The 17840-nt window shown below is 36.4% G+C and overlaps 1 protein-coding gene across 2 annotated transcripts in view; it reads left to right on the forward strand.

Moving 5' to 3' along the window:
- The window catches only part of SLF1 (SMC5-SMC6 complex localization factor 1), an 87259-nt gene that overhangs the window by 4084 nt on the left and 65335 nt on the right, over positions 1-17840 (forward strand). The window contains exons 2-4 of one of the 2 annotated variants that reach the window (XM_059175471.1): positions 5223-5336; positions 5494-5569; positions 6704-6944. In XM_059175471.1, the coding sequence (XP_059031454.1) occupies positions 5223-5336; positions 5494-5569; positions 6704-6944 (431 nt within the window). Of the gene's footprint in view, positions 1-5222; positions 5337-5493; positions 5570-6703; positions 6945-14320; positions 14651-17840 lie in introns of those variants that run through there. The other variant, XM_059175472.1, reaches the window with a different exon arrangement.

Raw genomic sequence — 17840 nt, forward strand, 5'->3', positions numbered from 1 at the left:
TTTTATCCTCCCTCCTGAACCAGACTTTTGCATTCATCTCTATTCCTGCCTCTACTTTTCCCTGACTTCTCTTTTCAACATACTCTGAGTGTCATATTCAAATACGTTCCAGCTCTGTGTCATATTGTAAAGAATTCATAGGACCTAAAAAGCTAGTACATAATAAAGTGTTCTTAATTATGATAAGTGCTATAGGTTTATTTGCATTTCTAACTAGCACCAACTGCAGAGGAATTTCAGGCATCAGGGATAGGCCCATGTGGGAGATATTTTGGGAAAGTCCACACCACAGAAACAGTTGCTTTCTCTGCATAAATGCCAGCTCTGTTCAGTCATTATATCCTTAGTTGTTTGTATTATATGGTTCGAGGTAAGTAACTAAATATTTTTTTAATTACTACAACATTTAAAAAAATACTACAGAAGCATTTTCTTGTAACTAAGACTCTAGTATATAATTTCTCACTTTTTGACAATAAAGATAAAACCTTTAACTTTAAGTGAATGCTTTCGTTTTTGTTTTCCTTTTGTTGTGCTAGATAGTATATTCTGATGAATGCCTGAAGGAACACCCCCTACAAGTTCTAAAAAAGTTAGAATTGCCCTAGAAATACCAATGATAGAATTAAATTGCAGTGTTTTTACTTACTTTCTTGTGCTAGAAGAGTTCTAAAAATTAGCCCTTGATCCCCATATCCCAGAATACATTTAGTACAATAAATGTGGTAAGTAATATATATATGGTTAAAACACTTGTGTTCCTCTGATAGAAGTGGCTTTCAAGAACTATAAAAACAATTAGATTGCCTTTCCATTAGAATACCAAGATATTCACAGATATGTTGAATTTCACTTATCTTTTATTTCTTGAAAGACCTACCATTTTCTTTATTTTTTAATTCTTTATTTTCTCAAATGTTTATTTAAATTACAGCTAACTTACAGGGTAGTATTGGTTTCAGGTGTACAGTATAGTGATTGAGTACTTCCATACATCACCTGGTGCTCTTCAAGTGCACTCCTTAATCCCCATCACCTATTTAACCCATTTCCAGATCCTTTCCCTGTAGTAACCGACAGTTCTGTATAGTTGAGAGTCTTTTTCTTGGTTTGCCTCACTCTTTTCTTCTCCCTCACCCCTTGGCTTATTTATTTTGTTTCTTTAATTCCACATATGAGTGAAATCATATGGTATTTGTCTTTTTCTGACTGACTTCTTTCACTCAGTATAATGCTCTTTAGCTCCATTCATCTCATTGCCAATGGCAAGATTTCATTCTTTCTGATGGCCAAGTAATATCCCATTCGGTGTGTATGTGTGTGTGTATTTCTATATTTCTATATATTTTTTGTATATATACCACATTCACTTATCAGTTGATGAATACCTAGGCTGTTTCCAAAATTTGGCTGTTGTAGACAGTGCTGCTGTAAACATCAGGGTGCATGAATCCCTTTGAATTCTTTTTTTTTTTTTTTTTAATTTAATTCTTTAGGTTAATATCTAATAATGTGATTCCTGGATCATAGGGTAGTACTATTTTTTAGTTCTTGAGAAACCTCCATACTGTTTTCCACAGTGGTTTCACCCATTTCCATTCCCACCAAGAGAGCAGAGTTTCCCCTTTCTCCACATCCTTGCCAACACCTGTTGTTTCCTGTGTTTTTTATTTTAGCAATTCTGACAGGGGTGAGGTGATATCTCCTTATAGTTTTGATTTGTATTCCCCTGATGATCAGTTATGTTGATGATCTTTTCATGTGTCTCTTGGCCATCTGGATGTCTTCTTTGGAAAAAATGTCTATTCATGTCTTCTGCCCATTTTAAAAGTGGATTATTTGGGAGACTATTTTGATAAGTTCTTTATATATTTTGGATACTAACCCTTTAACCTCTTTGTCATTTGCAAATGTCTTCTCCGATTCCTAGGTTGCCTTTTAGTTTTGTTGATTGTTTCCTTAGCTGTGCAGAAGCTTTTATTTTGATGACATTCCAATAGTTTATTTTTGCTTTTGTTTGTCTTGCTTCAGGAGACCTGTCTAGAAAGAGGTTATAGCCTGTGTTCTCTAGGATTTTTATGGTTTCAGGTCTCACATTTAGGTCTTTAATCATTTTGAATATTTTTGTATTCCAGTTTCATTCTTTTGCCTCTTACTGTCCAGTTTTCCCAACACTATTTGTTGAAGAGACAGTCTTATTCCCATTGGACATTCTTTCCTGCTGTGTGGAAGATGATGTGACTGTATAGTTGTAGGCTCATTTCTGGGTTTTCTCTTCTTTTCCACTGACCTATGTATCTGTTTTTGTGCCAGTACTGTAATGTTTTGATCACTACACCTATATAATATAACTTGAAGTCCAAAATTATGACTCCTCCAGCTTTGCTTTGGCTTTTCAAGGATGACCTGCCGTTTTCTAAAGGAAATTTGCTTAAAGCATTTATTTATACCCCTAGAATTAATACAAGCAACATTTCTCCCTCGTTATGGCCTTATGACTTCTAATCTACTTGTGGCTTTATTGTATATGTGTTAATATGTGCTCTGCATCAGACTAAATCCTTATTTCAAATAACAGCATATTCTTTGTAAAGTTTTTATATATTACCAGTCTATATTAATGGATATTATCATTCAGGATATATGTCATGTATCCCATAAAGTTTAAAAAATTCGATGATTAATACAGGAAAGAACTCCTTTTGCAAGAAGCCACTCAACGTTTTATGTACTGATGATAGAATTTTACATGAGTGATTTTTCATAAGATGCCAACCAAGCTCTGTTATGTACGTTTTATAATTTTGTACCAGAATCTTTTGACTTTTTTTTTTTTTTTTTAAGATTTATTTATTTATTTAGAGAGAGAGAGGGAGAATGCACTGTGCCAACAGGGGAAAGGGCAGAAGGAGAGGAAGAGAGAATCCTCAAGTAGACTCCCTGTTGGGTGTGGATTCCCAACTCAGGGTTCAGTTCCAGGACCTTGAGATCATGACCTGGGCCAAAATGAGGAGTTGTCTGATAAAACAACTGAGCCACCCAGATGCCCCAGAACCTTTTAACTTTAAAAAAAAAAAAAAAAAAAAAAAAAAAAGATGTTTCATTGAAGAGCCTTGTCCTTAAAGACTGTTTATGTTCTGTGTCTTCAAATTTTAGGATTTTAGAGGGTTAATGCATTATATCCCTTTCCCTCTTTTGGAGCCAATAGAGGAATAAGAAAGTCTGATATTTTGGGTCAGAATAACAGCTCTTTTATTGAAAAAAATTGGTTTGGACAAGGTAGCTTTATGCAACTCCAGTGTGCTTCTTAATACATAATCTCTGAATTCATTTACCCAAGAGCCTGCAGGACTACTATTCTTCTTAGGACATGTCAGAAAGCATTACTATGAGCTGTCTTTGCATGTATCCAGCTCTATCTATCAAAGCATATCCATTTAGTTTTCTCAGGTAACTTCTCCCAAATCAAGGAGTGATCAAGGGTAGAGAAAGCAGATGTACTGTTAGCTGATGTTACTCTTCGTAGAAGCCTTAAGGAAAGGAAATAAAGTTCATCTTAACCCTGAGTAATGCTTTAAACTGTTCAGAGTGAAACTTTCATTGAGAATTTACTCAAAAATGAATCTTAGTTTTTACATAAACATATATAATGTATGTACTTCATGTGTTTTTTGTATCTATCTCTATATATTTGGTCTTTGACAATAGAATTTCTGTAAAGAACTCTTTATAAACTTGTCTGGTTCTATGTTAACACTTGTCATCAATTGTCTGTTAAAATTCCTGAGCTCAAACAGGTATGGTTTTTTTAGTTTCATTTTAATTGCCTTTAAAGAGGTCAACTGCTTTTGCTCTTTAGCATTAATTAAACATTGTTCTACAGCTGTAATGACAAAATTGTTAGAGAATGGAAAATTACCAATTTCTGAAATCCCTGTTTTCCTCATCTATAAAAAGAAACTAGATTTTCTTTAAAATGCTATCAGTTCTGAAGTTCTAATGTCATGTGACCAACCAAACTCTGTATTCTCATTAAAAATACTGTGAGGTGGGGACGCCTGGGTGGCTCAGTTGGTTAAGCAGCTGCCTTCGGCTCAGGTCATGATCCCAGCGTCCTGGGATCGAGTCCCACATCGGGCTCCTTGCTCAGCAGGGAGCCTGCTTCTCCCTCTGCCTCTGCTGCCATTCCGTCTGCCTGTGCTCGCTCTCTCCCTCTCTCTCTCTCTGACAAATAAATAAAATCTTAAAAAAAAAAAAAAGTTAAAAAAAAATACTGTGAGGTGTTGTCTTTCTTGCTTAATAAATGTGCCACTTCAAATATAAGTGCTTTATGAAGTACATTTGTATGTGGATTAAGGTCTCTATTTACATAAATTTGAAAACTGATTTTTTTTCAGTCTACTTTATAGGTGATAAAATTAACGTATAACAGAGTTAAGAAATGTAGATTGGGAGTAGAAAACAGATTCATTAAGTGTGCCTCGTATCCTAAGTTATTTGGTGTAAATGCTTTGGGAATAGGAGTTCTATCAACTTCTGTAATGACTTTTAGGTACTCTTCAATATTTGTCCAGAAATATTTTAAAAATTGTTATAAAATTTGATTAGGTTTCATTGTCCACAGTGTACTTGTTTCAGAGGCTCTTAGCAAAAATGTCCTTTTAAAATGAATTTAGTATCACTATGCTAATATTTCTGTAAATAATCCTTTCTGAAGAATTGTTTCATCAGTGCGTTTTAGTGTCAAGTAACAGGAATGCAAACATTCAATTTTCAAACCACCAAAAAAATCTCTCTACAGTCACATTTTGGGAAGATAACTTTATTTATTTTTTTTTTAAGTTTTATTAATTTCTGAGAGAGAAAGAGAGCATGTGAGTTATAGGGCAGAGGGAGAGAGAAAATCCTCAAGGAGGGTCACCGCTGAGTGGGGAGCCCAACTCAGGGCTCAATCCCAGGACTCTAAGAGATCATGACCTGAGCTGAAATAGAGTTGGCCGCTTAACTGACTGAGCCACCCAGGCACTCTGGGAAGATAACCTGATAAACCAATTTCTGTTGCATATAGGCAGTCTTAACATTGGTATTTACAATAAAGCCTTATATGTTTAATTCATTAAATGTTTTTTTTTAACTTTTAATACTCATTGTTAAGAAAAAATGTCAATCCTGTGAATATTACCTTTAACATGTGTTATCTTATTTATGTGTATTTATGTTAGATGGAAGATGGTGCTCCAAAGCATATCATCCAAATGACAGGATTTAAGATGGAAGAAAAGGAAGCTCTAGGCAAATTGCTTTTAAAACTAGATTGCACTTTTATTAAGAGTGAGGTGAGTACAAAAACTTATAAAATATTCAAGATAGACTTGAAAAATAATACTGGTCCAAGAATGATAAAATACCCTCTTGATATAAGAATAAGGTAAATGTGCTGTAAAGGAAATCTTACCTTAGTAACATTTTTTTCATTTGCATTTTTCCTTCTAGAAGTACAAAAATTGTACACATCTTATAGCTGAACGCCTGTGTAAGAGTGAAAAGTTTTTAGCAGCTTGTGCAGCAGGTAAATTAACTACCTTTCTCCTTTGGAAAAAAAAAAAAGCCTTCATGTTAAAAAAGAAGTACCTTAATCTCCTGAAGATAGATAGTATTATTACTATATCAAACATAAATGTGGTTTTATCTGAATATATTTCTGAAAATATTTGTTATGGATTTTTTGTCTAAGTTTTCTAAGTAAAACTTTGTAACACATGAAAACGTGCCAAAGAGGCAGGAATACTTACTCAACCAAAGATTTAATGTAAGTATTTTATATCAGAAAAACAACAATGCCCCCCCTCAAAAAAAAAATGCTTTTGTCAATATCTCAGCTGTTCTCAGCAAATGTGTTTTCTTTGATCTGTCATTGAAAAGAACCTGTTTTTGTTCTCCTTCTACTGTATCCCTTCCCATACATGCTATGAAGCAGTGATCACCCTATTGTGTTTTTCTAAGATTTTTAAATTCCATAAACCCAGATTAGAACTTAGTGTCTTGCCCTCTCTGTCACCCTTGATGTTTCTTTTATAATTTCTTCTACTGTGATTGAGCTAGCATATCATTAGTTCACTGTTTGTCCAAAAATATGTGTATATGTATAATGCAGTAAATTTGTTATTTTTTAGAGTAATATGCCAGAAAGATACTTAGATTTATTATTATCTCCACAAAGGAAAACATATATTGTCCCTGCTTTAGAAAAATTAGCGATTCCCAGATAAAGGAACTACAAATGTTATTAGATATTCTGAAAAATTCCCTAGCTCAATAAATTTGTTTTACAAAGTATAACATTGCATAAACATAATTACAGTTGTTAGCATAAGAAGAATAATATATAAATCTCAGCCAAAACTATAATAATAGTAGACATAGCTTTAGTAATACCACATTTATTTTAGTAAGTCTTAAATTTGTATTTAGGAACATTTAGATTTAGAATCATTATGGGAAAGGTTACATACAATGTTCAGTGACATCATAGACCTCTACCAGAAATTTGGGGGGAAAAACATAATCCCAAGATAATATTAGCATTGTAGCCTAAGAATCTCATGATGATGAAGGTCAAACTTTACTTGATATTTGGTCTTTATTGTTGAGCATTCATTAGAACCAAAATTCTTCTGTGACTGACAGTTGATTTACTTTCTAGGAAAGTGGGTACTAACTAAGGACTACATAATTCATAGTGCCAAAAGTGGCAGATGGCTTGATGAAACAACTTACGAATGGGGCTACAAAATTGAAAAGGACTCCCATTATTCTCCTCAAATGCAATCTGCACCTAAAAGATGGCGTGAAGAACTGAAACGCACTGGTGCCCCTGGAGCCTTCCACAGGTGGAAAGTTGTTCTTCTTGTTAGAGCTGATAAACGAAGTGATTCTCTTGTAAGGTAAGATGAGATCTCATAAAAGCTAAGCAATGAAAAGAAAAAAAATTTTTTGGTTTGCTTGAATACCTGTCTTTCTTTAAAATTACTGATTTCATCCAAATGAGCCATGGTGATTTGCTCTAATCTCTGAGTTAAGTGATTCTGTACTTAATTAAGTATATTTGTCTAATAAAATAAGATCTACTTTATAGTATTGCTTTAAATTATTCTTGGGTCTCTGTTTAACTTTCCATGTTAATTCTTTTGGCTAACTCAAGAAAAATTTTAAAAACTTGGAAGATTTTTGTTTTCATTTTTGAAGCAATTTAAAATTTTGATAAGTATTTATCACACAGCCTTTTTTTCCCGATTCATATGGTGCAGTCTTAATGATTCATAATGCTTCCTTCATTATTTCATTTCTTTCTAACTTTTACATCATATTTTTAAAATAATTATTATTTGGTAAACTATATTCTGAGACTGCAATGACTTTTAGGGGGCTGCAAAGGCCCTTTGTCACCTTTATAGAAGTATAATTTATAGGCAAGTAAAATGCGCATATTTTTACTATACATTTTGATAAATTTGAACAAATTTATACACCTGTTTTACCACCCCCACATTACAGTAAAGATCTGCAACATTTATGTAATCTTTTTTTTTTCCACTTTGTAACCAATTTTATTGGGATGTAATTTAGAGAATAACGTTCATATTTTAAGGGTACAATTTAATGATTTTAGTAAATGTATGGAGTTGTGCAGTCATCAACACAAGTAAGCTTTAGGTATTTCCGTCACTCCCAAAAGTCCCATTATGCTTGAATTCCATTAAATCTTGCACCTACCCTCAACCTGAGGAACCAGAGATGTGTTTTCCGTCTCTAGGGATTTGCCTTTTCTGGACATTTCATTTAAACAGAGTCATACAAAATGTGGTCTTTTGCATATTTGGGGCTACTTCACATAATATTTTTATGGTTCACACATATTGTATCATGTGCCAGTATTTCATTACTTCTTTTTTTTTTAATTAAATTTTTTTTTCTTTTTTTTTTTTTTAGTAAACATATAATGTATTTTTATCCCCAGGGGTGCAGGTCTGTAAATCGCTGGTTTACACATTTCACAGCACTCATCATAGCCCATACCCTCCCCAATGTCCATATCCCCACCACCATCTCCCATCCACCCTCCCCCCAGCAACACTCAGTCTGTTTTTTGAGATGGAGTCTTTTATGGTTTGTCTCCCTCCCAATCCCATCTTGTTTCATTTATTCTTTTCCTACCCCCCAAACCCCCCACATTGCATCTCCACTTTCTCATATCAGGGAGATCATATGACAGTTGTCTTTCTCAGATTGACTTATTTCATAAGCATAATACCCTCTAGTTCCATCCACGTCGTTGCAAATGGCAAGATTTCATTTCTTTTGATGGCTGCATAGTATTCCAGTGTGTATATATACCACCTCTTCTTTATCCATTCATCTGTTGCTGGACATCTAGGTTCTTTCCATAGTTTGGCTATTGTGGACATTGTTGCTATAAACATTCGGGTGCCTTTGCCACTTCGCAGCACCACATTTGTATCTTTAGGATATATACCCGGTAGTGCAATTGCTGGGTTAATAGGGTAGCTCTATTTTCAGTTTTTTTTTGCACTTAATTGTTTTCAGCATAACAGTATCATTATTTTTTTCACCACACCCAGTGCTCCATGCAATGCGTGCCCTTTATAATACCTACCACCTGGTTCCCCCAACCTCCCACCCCCCCCGCCACTTCAAACCCCTCGGATTGTTTTTCAGAGTCCATAGTCTCTCATGATTCACCTCCCCTTCCAATTTACCTCAACCCCCTTCTCCCTAACTCCCCATGTCCTCCATGCTTTTTGTTATGCTCCACAAAAAAGTGAAACCATATGATAATTGACTCTGCTTGACTTATTTCACTCAGCATAATCTCTTCCAGTCCCGTCCATGTTGCTACAAAAGTTGGGTGTTCGTCCTTTCTGATGGAGGCATAATACTCCATAGTGTATATGGACCACATCTTCCTTATCCATTCGTCCATTGAAGGGCATCTTGATTCTTTCCACAGTTTGGCGACCATGGCCATTGCTGCTATAAACATGGGGGTACAGATGGCCCTTCTTTTCACTACATCTGTATCTTTGGGGTAAATACCCAGGAGTGCAATGACAGGGTCATAGGGAAGTTCTATTTTTAATTTATTGAGGCATCTCCACACTGTTCTCCAAAGAGGCTGCACCAACTTGCATTCCCACCAACAGTGTAAGAGGGTTCCCCTTTCTCTGCATCCTCTCCAACACATGTTGTTTCCTGTCTTGCTAATTTTGGCCATTCTAACTGGTGTAAGGTGATATCTCAATGTAGTTTTAATTTGAATCTCCCTGATGGCTAGTGATGATGAACATTTTTTCATGTGTCTGATAGCCATTTGTATGTCTTTATTGGAGAAGTGTCTGTCCATATCTTCTGCCTATTTTTTGATATGATTGTCTGTTTTGTGTGTGTTGAGTTTGAGGAGTTCATTATAGATCCTGGATATCAACCTTTTGTCTGTACTGTCATTTGCAAATATATTCTCCCATTCCGTGGGTTGCCTCTTTGTTTTCTTGACTGTTTCCTGAGCTGTGCAGAAGCTTTTGATTTTGATGAAGTCCCAAAAGTTCATTCTTGCTTTTGTTTCCTTTGCATTTGGAGACATATCTTGAAAGAAGTTGCTGTGGCTGATATACCCAGTAATGCAATTGCTGGGTAAAGGGGTAGCTCTATTTTCAGTTTTTTGAGGAACCTCCGCACTGTTTTCCAGAGTGGTTGCACTAGCTTGCATTCCCACCAACAGTGTAGGAGGGTTCCCCTTTCTCTGCATCCTCGCCAGCATCTGTTATTTCCTGACTTGTTAATTTTAGCCATTCTGACTGGTGTGAGATGGTATCTCAGTATGGTTTTGATTTGTATTTCCCTGATGCCGAGTTATGTGGAGTTCATGTGTCTGTTGGCCATCTGGATGTCTTCTTTGCAGAAATGTCTGTTCATGTTCTCTGCCCATTTCTTGATTGGATTATTTGTTCTTTGGATGTTGAGTTTGCTAAGCTCTTTATGGATTTTGGATACTAGTCCCTTATCTGAAATGTCGTTTGCAAATATCTTCTCCCATCTGTCAGTTGTCTTTTGGTTTTGTTAACTGTTTCCTTTGCTGTGCAGAAGCTTTTGATCTTGATGAAATCCTAATAGTTAATTTTTGCCCTTGCTTCTGTTGTCTTTGGTAATGTTCCTAGGAAGAAGTTGCTGCAGCTGAGGTCAAAGAGGTTGCTGCCTGTGTCTCCTCAAGTATTTTAATGGATTCCTTTCTCACATTGAGGTCCTTCATCCATTTTGAGTCTATTTTCCTGTGTGGTATAAGAAAATAGTCCAATTTCATTTTTCTGCATGTGGCTGTCTAATTTTCCCAGCACCCTTTGTTGAAGAGGCTGTCTTTTTTCCATTGGACATTCTTTCCTGCTTTGTTGAAGATTAGTTGACCATAGAGTTGAGGGTCTATTTCTGGGCTTTCTATTCTGTTCCATTGATCTATGTGTCTGTTTTTGTGCCAGTACCATACTGTCTTTGTAATAGAGCTTGAAATCCGGAATTGTGATGCCACCAACTTTGGCTTTCTTTTTCAATATTCCTTTGGCTATTCGAGGTCTTTTCTGGTTCCATATAAATTTTAGGATTGTTTGTTCTATTTCTTTGAAAAACTGGATGGGATTTTGATAGGGATTGCACTAAATGGGTAGATTTCTTTAGATAGCATAGACATTTTCACAATATTTGTTCTTCCAATCCATGAGGATGGAACATTTTTCCATTTCTTTGTGTCTTCCTCAATTTCTTTCATGAGTACTTTATAGTTTTCTGAGTATAGTTTCTTTGTCTCTTTGGTTAGGTTTATTCTTAGGTATCTTAGAGTTTTGGGTGCAATGGTAAATGGGACTGACTCCTTAATTTCTCTTTCTTCTGTCTTGTTGTTAGACAAGATTTTGGTGCATTGACTTTATATGTGCATTGGCTTTATATCCTGACACTTTACTGAAATCCTGTACAAGTTCTAGCAGTTTTGGAGTGGAGCCTTTTGGGATTTCCACATATACTATCAGATCATCTGCAAAAAGGGATAGTTTGACTTCTTCTTTGCCAATTTGGATGCCTTTAATTTCTTTTTGTTGTCTGATTGCTGAGGCTAGGACTTCTGGTACTGTGTTGAACAGCAGTGGTGATAACGGACATTCTTGTTGTGTTCCTGACCTTAACGGAAAAGCTTTCAGTTTTTCTCCATTGACAATGATATTTGCGGTGGGTTTTTCAGAGATGGCTTTGATAATATTGAGGTATGTGCCCTCTATCCCTACACTTTGAAGAGTTTTAATCAGGAAGGGATGCTGCACTTTGTCAAATGCTTTTTCAGCATCTATTGAGAGTATCATATGGTTCTTATTCTTTATATTATTAATGTATTGTATCACATTGATTGATTTGCGGATATTGAACCAACCTTGCGACCCTGGAATAAATCCCTCTTGGTCGTGGTGAATAATCCTTTTAATGTATTGTTGGATCCTATTGGCCTGTATTTTGGTGAGAATTTTCGCATCTGTGTTCACCAAGGATATTGGTCTGTAATCCTCTTTTTTGATGGGATCTTTGTCTAGTTTTGGGATCAAGGTGATGCTGGCCTCATAAAATGAGTTTGGAAGTTTTTCTTCCATTTCTATTTTTTGGAACAGTTTAAGGGGAATAGGAATTATTTCTTCTTTAAATGTTTGGTAGAATTCCCTTGGGAAGCAGTCTGGCCCTGGACTTTTGTTTGTTTGGAGATTTTTGGTGACTGTTTCAATCTTCTTACTGGTTATGGGTCTGTTCAGGTTTTCTATTTCTTTCTGGTTCAGTTGTGGTAGTTTATATGTCTCTAGAAATATATCCATTTCTTCCAGAAACTCGAATTTGTTGGCGTAGAGTTGCTTATAGTATGTTCTTATAATTGTTTGTATTTCTTTGATGTTGGTTGTGATCTCTTTCATTCATGATTTTATTTATTTAGGTCCTTTCTCTTTTCTTTTTGATAAGTCTGGCCAGGGGTTTGTCAAACTGATTAATTCTTTCAAAGAACCAGCTCCTAGTTTCGTTGATTTGTTCTGTTGTTTTTTTAGTTTCTATTTAATTGATTTCTGCTCTGATCTTTATACTTTCTCTTCTCCTGCTGGGTTTAGGCTTTCTTTGTTGTTCTTTCTCCAGCTCCTTTAAGTGTACGGTTTGGTTGTGTATTTGAGACCTTTCTTGTTTCTTGAGAAAGGCTTGTACCACTATATATTTTCCTCTCAGGACTGCCTTTGTTGTGTCCCACAGATTTTGAACTGTTGCGTTTTCATTATCATTTGTTTCCATGAATTCTTTCAATTCTTTTTTAATTTCCTGGTTGACCCATTCATTTTTTAGAAGGATGTTGTTTAGTCTTCATGTATTTAGGTTCTTTCCAATTTTCCTCTTGTGATTGAGTTCTAACTTCAGGGCACTGTGGTCTGAAAATATGAAGGGAATGATCACAATCTTTTGATACCGGATGAGATCTGATTTATGTTCCAGGATCTGATCTATTCTGGAGAATGTTCCTTGTGCACTAGAGAAGAATGTATATTCTGTTGCTTTGGGATGGAATGTTCTTTATATATCTGTGATGTCCATCTGGTCCAGTGTGTCATTTAAGGCCTTTATTTACTTGTTGATCTTTTGCTTAGATGATCTGTCCATTTCAGTGAGGGGAGTGTTAAGGTCCCCTACTATTATTATATTATTGTCGATGTATTTCTTTGATTTTGTTATTAATTGGTTTTTATAGTTGGCTGCTCCCATGTTAGAGGCATAGATATTTAAAATTGTTAGGTTTTCTTGTTGGGCAGACCCTTTGAGTATGATATAGTGTCCTTCCTCATCTCTTATTGTAGTCTTTGGTTTAAATCTAATTGATCTGATATAAGGATTGCCACCCCTGCTTTCTTCTGATGTCCATTAGCATGGTAAATTGTTTTCCACCCCCTCACTTTAAATCTGGAGGTGTCTTTGGGTCTAAAATGAGTTTCTTCTTGATGGGTTTTGGTTTTTTATCCATTGTGATATCCTGTGTCTTTTGATTGGGGCATTTAGCCCCTTAATATTCAGGGTAACTATTGAGAGAGATGAATTTAGTGCCATTGTATTGCCTGTAAGGTGACTGTTAGTGTATATTGTCTCTGTTTCTTTCTGATCTACTACTTTTAGGCTCTCTATTTGCTTAGAGGACCCCTTTCAATATTTTCTGTAGAGCTGGTTTGGTGTTTGCAAATTCTTTCAGTTTTTGTTTGTCCTGGAAGCTTTTAATCTCTCCTTCTATTTTCAATGATAGCCTAGCTGGATATAGTATTCTTGGCTGCATGTTTTTCTTGTTTAGTGCTCTGAATATATCATGCCAGTTCTTTCTGGCCTACCAGGTGTCTGTGGTTAGGTCTGCTGCCAATCTAATGTTTTTACCCTTGTATGTTAACAGCCTTTTCTCAGGCTGCTTTCAGGATTTTCTCTTTGTCACTAAGACTTGTAAATTTTACTATCAGGTGATGAGGTGTGGACTTATTTTTATTGATTTTGAGGGACATTCTTAGCATCTCCTGGATTTTGATGTTTCTTCCCTTTGCCATATTAGGGAAATTCTCTACAATAATTCTCTCCAATATACCTTCTGCTCCCCTCTCTCTTTTTTCTTCTTCTGGAATCCCAATTATTCTAATGTTGAGTCATCTTATGGTTTCACTTATCTCTCGAATTCTCTCCTCGTGGTCCAGTATTTGTCTCTCTTTTGCTCAGCTTCTTTATTCTCTGTCATTTGGTCTTCTATGTCACTAATTCTTTCTTCTGCCTCATTTATCCTAGCAGTAAGAGCCTCCATTTTTTATTGCACATCATTAATAGCTTTTTTATTTCAACATGGTTAGATTTTAGTTCTTTTATTTTTCCAAATAGGGCTTTTATCTCTCCGGAGAGGGTTTCTCTAATATTATCTATGCCTTTTTCGAGCCCGGCTAGAACCTTAAGAATCGTCATTCTGAACTCTAGATCTGTCATATTAGCAATGTCTGTATTGATTAGGTCCCTAGCCTTTGGTACTGCCTCTTGTTCTTTTTTTTGTGTTGAGTTTTTCCGCCTTGTCATTTCGTCCAGTTAAGATTTGCTTTCTCGTCCTCTGCAATTTCACTGTTCTCCTGGGTGAGTGAAGTTGGTCTTGGCTGGGTTTCTTGTTGATCTTCTGGGGGAGGGGCCTGTTGTAGTGATTCTCAAGTGTCTTTGCCCCAGGCGGAATTGCACTGTCCTTACCAGGGGCCGGGCTGAGTAATCCGCTGGGGTTTGCTTTTGGGAGCTTTTGTTCCCCGAGCGCTTTCTGTAGAGTTCCAGAGGACAGGAATGAAGATGGCGGCCTCCCAATCTCAGGCCCGGAGGAGCCAGAGCTCAGGTTCTCACTCCTCAGTGCGCCATCAGAGAAAAGCGCCCAACTGCCCCCCTCTCCCTGGCCTCTGATTGCGCTTGGAGGAAAGTGCTCAATGGGTCACACTTGGAGAAACGCGCCCAGTCGCTTCTGTCTCCGTGGCCTCCGGCCGCGCTCCAAGCTCACCCAGCCTGCGACCAGTTCAAGGTAAGCCCGAGCTGAGAGCTCACTCCTCAGCTTTGTTGCTGTAGCCAGCTTCCCTGCTCTAATACCTGCGAGCTCTGCGACACTCAGGCATCCCCAGTCCTTCTGTGACCCTGTGGGACGTGGGGTTATGCTGACCCCATGTGGGCTTCCCCCCGGTTTAGCCTCTGGAGCGATGTACCTCCGTGGAGCAGACTTTTAAAAGTCCTGATTTTGTGCTCCGTTGCTCTGCCGCTTGCAGGGAGCCGGCCCCTCCGCCTGCCGTCTATCTTCCCGTCACTTTGGATTCACTTCTCCGCAGGTCCTGCCTTTCAGAAAGTGATCGATTTTCTGTTTCTAGAATTGTTGCTCTTCTTTTCAATTTCCTGTTGGATTTGTAGGTGTTCGCAATGGTTAGATAAGCTATCTAGCTGATCTCCTGTTCCCTGATGTCGTCTCAGCCTGCTATTTCTCCACCATCTTGACTCCTCCTCCAACATTTATGTAATCTTACAATGTTCTTATCATTACACATTTACTAGTGCCTACCAATACAAGACAACCATTGATTTTCTTTCTGTCACCATACAATAGATTTATCTTTTCTTTAATTTTCATGTAAGTGGAATTATTCTGTATATACTCCTTTGATATAGTTCATTTGCTTAACTCATTACTTCTGAGATTCATCCAGGTTATTGTGTGTTTTTAGGAGTCTATTCCTTTTTCTTGCTGAGTAGTACTCCATTTTGCAGATATATCACTGTTTATTCACCCATTGATAGACATTTGATTTTTGTTTTCGTTTTTGGGGCGTTTTTTTCTCTTATGCTAATATAAATAAAGCTGCTATGAATATTTGAGTACAAGTCTTAATGTATATTTGTTTTTCTCTTTCTCGGGTAAATACCAAGAATGAAATTTCTGGCTCAGATGGCAGTTGTGTATTTAACATTATAAGGAAATGCCAAACTATTTTCTGAAGTAGTTGTACTATTTTACATTTCCTCCTAGCAATGTGCAAGATTTCAAATGCTATGCAATTACTTTGGTGCTATTGTCCAAAAATCACTTGAGTATATTTGTGTGGTCTATTTCTGGGCTTCTTACTGCATTGGTATCTGTCTACCTTACACTAAAAGCACATAGTTTTGGTTACTATAGTTTTATAATGAGTCTTGAAATCTTATAGGTTGGGTGAGCCTCCTAACTTTGTGTTGTTCAAAACTGTTTTGGTGGTTCTGGAATTTCTATATTTCCATATATGTTTTATAACCACCATGTCAATTTCTACAACAAAGCAAACTCAGGTTTTGATTGCAATTGTATTGAATGAATAGGTCAAATTGGGGAGAATTGAGGTCTTTAGAATGTCAAGTTGTCCTATTTATAGACTCCTTATCTCTTCAGGTCTTTAATTTCTGCCATTAATGTGTTAGTTTTCACTATATAAATCTAGTACATATTTTGCCAAGTTTAATAATAGGCACTTCAGGGGCACCTGGGTGGCTCAGTGGGTTAAAGCCTCTGCCTTCGGCTCTGGTCATGATCCCAGGATCCTGGGATCGAGCCCCGCATCGGGCTGTCTGCTCCGCGGAGAGCCTGCTTCCTCCTCTCTCTCTCTCTGCCTGCCTCTCTGCCTACTTGTGATCTCTCTCTGTCAAATAAGTAAATTAAAAAAAAAATCTTTAAAAAAAAAATAATAGGCACTTCATGTTTTGGGATGCAATTATAAATGGACTGATTGCTTTGAATGTTTTTATGTGCATCTGTTGAGATTATTGGCTTTTCTCCTTTATTCTGTTAATTTGGTAAATTATTTTGATCAATTTTAAACGTTAAACCAAACTTGTATTCCTGAGATAAACTGTACTTCATCATGGTATATTACCATTTTTAATAATTGCATATTCTATCTGCAAATATTTTTAAGAGTTTTTGTGTCTTCAGTCTGAGCGACTGACAACTGTAAAATAGATAAATTTAATATCATGGATTTTTTTTTTCTTCCATAATTAGGAATTAAGAAATGGTTGCTCACTCTAACCATTTCTTTTTTAAGAGAAAACGAGAGCTTGGGGACTTGAGGGTAGGGATCTTAAGCAGGCTCCATCCCCGGTGCAGAGCCTGGCATGGGGTTCAATCTCAAGACACTGAGGTCATGACCTGTGCTGAAATCAATAGTTGGACACTTAACTGACTAAGCAACCCAGGTGCTCTGCACTCTGACCTTTTCTATTGAAGATTTTACTAGAGGTACTAGATAGTACAATAAGGCAAAGAAAATAAATAAGAAACATAGAATTAGATAGAAAGAAATAAAGTAATTCTCTTTATTTCCAAAAGATATGGCTAAATACTAAGTAATTTATCCGGAAAAGCTATTAGAAGTAATTATTGATTTCAGCAGGATGGCAGAGTAATAAGTCACTACATAAAAATTACTATTTTTTATATGCTAGTAATGGTCAATTGGAAATTAAAATCTTAAAAGCAAGATATTGGGGCGCCTGGGTGGTTCAGTGGGTTAAAGCCTCTGCCTTTGGCTTAGGTCATGTTCCCAGAGTCCTGAGATCGAGCCCCACATCAGGCTCTTTGCTCGGCAGGAAGCCTGCTTCCCCCTCTCTCTCTGCCTGCCTCTCTCTCTGCCTGCCTCTCTGCCTACTTCTGATCTCTCTCTCTCTGTCAAATAAATAAATAAATAAAATCTTAAAAAAAACAACAACAACCAAGATATTACCTGTGGTTTTTCGCAGTTTGATAATGTATCCAAATGTGTGTGTGTCTTATGTATTATCTGTTATTTATTTGTTCGTATTATTTGCATGGAGTTTCTGACCTTGGATGTGTGGCTTTTTATCTTTTATTATGGAAAATTCTCAGCCATTATGTTTTAAATTCTGTTGTCTTCTTTTTCTTGTGCTCTATTACCTGTGTTTTAGGCAAATTAATTCTTTTCCACAGTTTCTGTATGTTCTGTTTTGTTTTGTTTTTAACTTTCTTCCCATTTTTTGTTTCAGGTGGATAATTTCTATTGACCTATCATTAAGTTCATTGACTCCATCCTTAGTTGAATGTAGTCTATTCTTAAGCCTGTCAAAGAGATTATTCTTTGATAGTGTAACTTTTATTTCCACCATTTTTATGTACTCAGTTCCTGATCTCTTAATGCAGTTTATTCAGTTTTTTTCCTTTGTATTTTCAAACATTTCAG

Source organism: Mustela lutreola, chromosome 5 (assembly GCF_030435805.1).
Source record: "Mustela lutreola isolate mMusLut2 chromosome 5, mMusLut2.pri, whole genome shotgun sequence".
In the NCBI taxonomy this organism is placed as follows: Eukaryota; Metazoa; Chordata; class Mammalia; order Carnivora; family Mustelidae; genus Mustela; species Mustela lutreola.